The sequence below is a fragment of the Triticum aestivum genome, chromosome 3D, assembly GCF_018294505.1.
Source record: "Triticum aestivum cultivar Chinese Spring chromosome 3D, IWGSC CS RefSeq v2.1, whole genome shotgun sequence".
Taxonomy (NCBI): domain Eukaryota; kingdom Viridiplantae; phylum Streptophyta; class Magnoliopsida; order Poales; family Poaceae; genus Triticum; species Triticum aestivum.
Window position 1 is genome coordinate 572,244,779 of NC_057802.1, and position 2,891 is coordinate 572,247,669.

The 2,891-nt window shown below is 47.1% G+C and overlaps 1 protein-coding gene across 2 annotated transcripts; it reads right to left on the reverse strand.

The window, feature by feature from the left end:
• Nucleotides 1-386: 386 nt before the first annotated feature.
• LOC123075544 (uncharacterized) lies at nt 387-1,109 on the reverse strand. 2 transcript variants are annotated; one of them, XR_006436154.1, is made up of 2 exons: nt 964-1,109; nt 387-830 (listed from the first exon to the last, which is right to left on the reverse strand). XR_006436154.1 is itself a non-coding variant. In XM_044498126.1 (2 exons), the coding sequence occupies exons 1-2, from the start codon at nt 1,064-1,066 to the stop codon at nt 539-541; spliced, it is 450 nt and encodes a 149-aa protein (XP_044354061.1). In that variant the 5' UTR covers nt 1,067-1,104; the 3' UTR covers nt 387-538. The 2 variants fall into 2 exon arrangements, 1 of the variants encoding a protein (XP_044354061.1); XM_044498126.1 differs by having other exon boundaries at nt 387-885; nt 964-1,104.
• Nucleotides 1,110-2,891: the final 1,782 nt, after the last annotated feature.

Below are 2,891 nucleotides of genomic sequence, written 5' to 3' on the forward strand. Positions count from 1 at the left end.
ACCATGCACTCCATGACGGATCTCCAGAACCGTCATGGATTCATGACGGTTCTTGACTGTCATAATTTACTATCAGATAACGGCGTTAATCGTGCATTCCATGTCATCATCTGACATGGCGGCCAACATGGATCTGACATGGCGGCCCATGTAGTAGTCGGTCTAATCAGAGTTTTCGCCCACTAAATTTCAACTCTACCCAAAACTGTCGACCCATCATAATTTTGGTCCCTTAAATTTCGGATCCGTTCAAAGCCCATTAATTTTAGTTGAGACATTAGCCGATCTACTTGTTTCTTTTGGTCCATGGAAACTTGTCAATAAGATTTTTTCTAACTACGTGTACTCACTATCTTATATAGGTAAAAAGAAAAATTGCATAAATATATCAGATAACTAAATTTTATTTTTACCAAAAGGAAGAAATACACAACAAAAAACTTGGAATTACAGATTTTTTTCCAGATCTGGCCTACTACTTTTGCCCGAAGCTATTCTGCAGCCACCACATCAAGCGCCGCCGACCCTTCGCGGGATGTCAATCGGAGTTCATCGCCATTGTTTTTCTGGCACGGATCTGGCAAACTTCTTTAAAACAATGTAAAATCAAAAGACACCACTGGAGACGCCTTAGCGAGGCGTTCGCTGCTGCTGCTCGTGTTGGAAGGTGCCGATGTGGGGGCGTCTCCTGCAGGCGAGGAAGTGGTCGGCCAGCGGTGGCGTTGGATCCCGCAAGCGGTATGACGTCGTCGAGGTTGCCGACGACCCAAGCGAGGCGGGGAGGTCGGAACGGGGCGCTGGCATTCGGATCCAACCGGATCCCGACGAATCTGAAGGAGAACAACGGCTGGGAGGTGAGCTCGGGTGATGCCATGGGCGCTTGGCCTCCATTGCAGCAAGGAGGAGAGAGATTAGAGAGGAGAACATAGGAGAGCGAAAGAGGCGGTGCAAGGCGCGGCTCACCGGCGTGCTGCGGTAGGAGGCGCGGGTGGCGGCCCTTCGCGCAGACGGCAGCGACCGGCGGCTGCGAGCACTGGAGTTGCTCGGGCGCGGCTGATGCTGGCATGGTGCTCGTGTTTGTGTGGCTGTGTGAGAGGATAAGAATCAGGGGAAAGCACAGGTAGTGAGTAGAAGAAGCAGGGACCGTTGGATCAGCTAAGGATGCACGGTGGAGAGGCGTGATCCGTGGGAGGTCTGGTTCAACCAATCAGAAGGCAGCAGGCTAGAAAAAATCATCTACTACTATAAGAACGTCCGATGTGTGTTTAGATTAAAACTGTAGCTTAATATAAATGCAAATGAGGTATTGGGTTCAAAACCCACGTACGTACCACTATTTTTGTTGTTTTCCTTTTTCCTTATTTTCTTAGCTTTATTTTACTAAACTTAATTCGTTCTTGGACATGGATAAATGAAATGGAATCTTTTTTTGTACTTTATTTGGAGACAAACATCTGAACATATTTTCCAACTGAATTTTCATGCATTTCGGAGTTTGATTGCATTTTGAAATTTAAAAACAGAAAACTCCATGTTCAAGACGTATCAGATTTGGCTCGCAAAGGCAATGGCCATGAACAGTGGGAAAAATAATCCAATATGACAAGGTAATAATTATAACCGGAAAAGCTAACAACTGACAATGTCCATAAATCATAGTGGACTAACTGAAAAGGAGCGGTGGTGAAGGATGTAGAGGTGGGTACAGGGAGGCGTGTATGTTTGCCGAGTTGGCATGCAGTGCAAATCATGGAGTCACAGACATCTATGTTACATGAGTCTAAGAAATCAAGGGGAGAATGAGCTTAAGTAGATGAGCTGGGGTGGGCAAGTCTGCGATGCCACAAGTTGGATGACTGGACGGTGAGGACCATCGGAGAGGAGCGCACCATGAATGCTTGAAAACGATAGAGATCACCTCCACTATTGCACCTCAAGAGAAGGGCCCTGCTGACCAGATCCGTCACGGAAAAACTAGCAGGGTCAATTTCCACAGAAACAAGGTTTTCACGAGTAAATTGTCGGATTGAAATAAGGTTCTTAACAATATTAGGCGAGAGAAGGATTTTGGAAAGATGAAACGGGCGAGGGGAAGGAGAGCACTACCGATGCCAACAACAGGAAGGCAGGCCCCATTACCGACTATTATGGAAGAAGAATCAGACGCTCATGGAGAATGAGACAAGGTGAGGCTACCCGGGTCTTAGGTGACGTAAGATGCAGCTCATGTGTCAATTATCCACTCCGGCGTCGGGGGAACGCGACGCCGTAGCTGGGCCCGGCGTGCAGCATGGCGTTAGCGTCCCACGTGTACGAAGGGCCGGCGTACGGAGCAGGCGGCACGCTAGAGTAAATAACTAGGTACGCCTGCGTCTGCGCACCAAGCTGGGACCTGAGGATGCCTGTAGAGTTCGGGCGCACCCAGGGACGCGAGGGGGTGGGAACGACGCACCCCAGGGGTGAAGTACCCCAACCAAGGGTGGTCGCCACGACAGCCGGACGCCTCGCCGCACTCGCCATCGTTTCGGCCCCGATCGCCGCGGACACGGCCGCGGTACGCATTGAGTTCGGGGCCGAGTCTTGACATTCTCACACTCTTCTATTATGAATTTCTGGTGATTATTTCTAACATTTGCAGTTCAAAATCGAGTTGTATTCAGTAAACGCTTAGAAGTATAACAAACGAACCTAAAAAAACATCAAATGAAATCATTTATTAATATTTGGTTTTAAATTAATTTCTAGCTATAAAAATTAATTTCCTAATCTTACCGACAAAGTTTCATGGACGTCATTTGTATCCTTTTTATTTAAATTAATTTATGCACTTTATTTATTAAATAAGATTTCCCATTCAATTAATTGCTAGGCCAAGCTCACAGTTTTTGTTT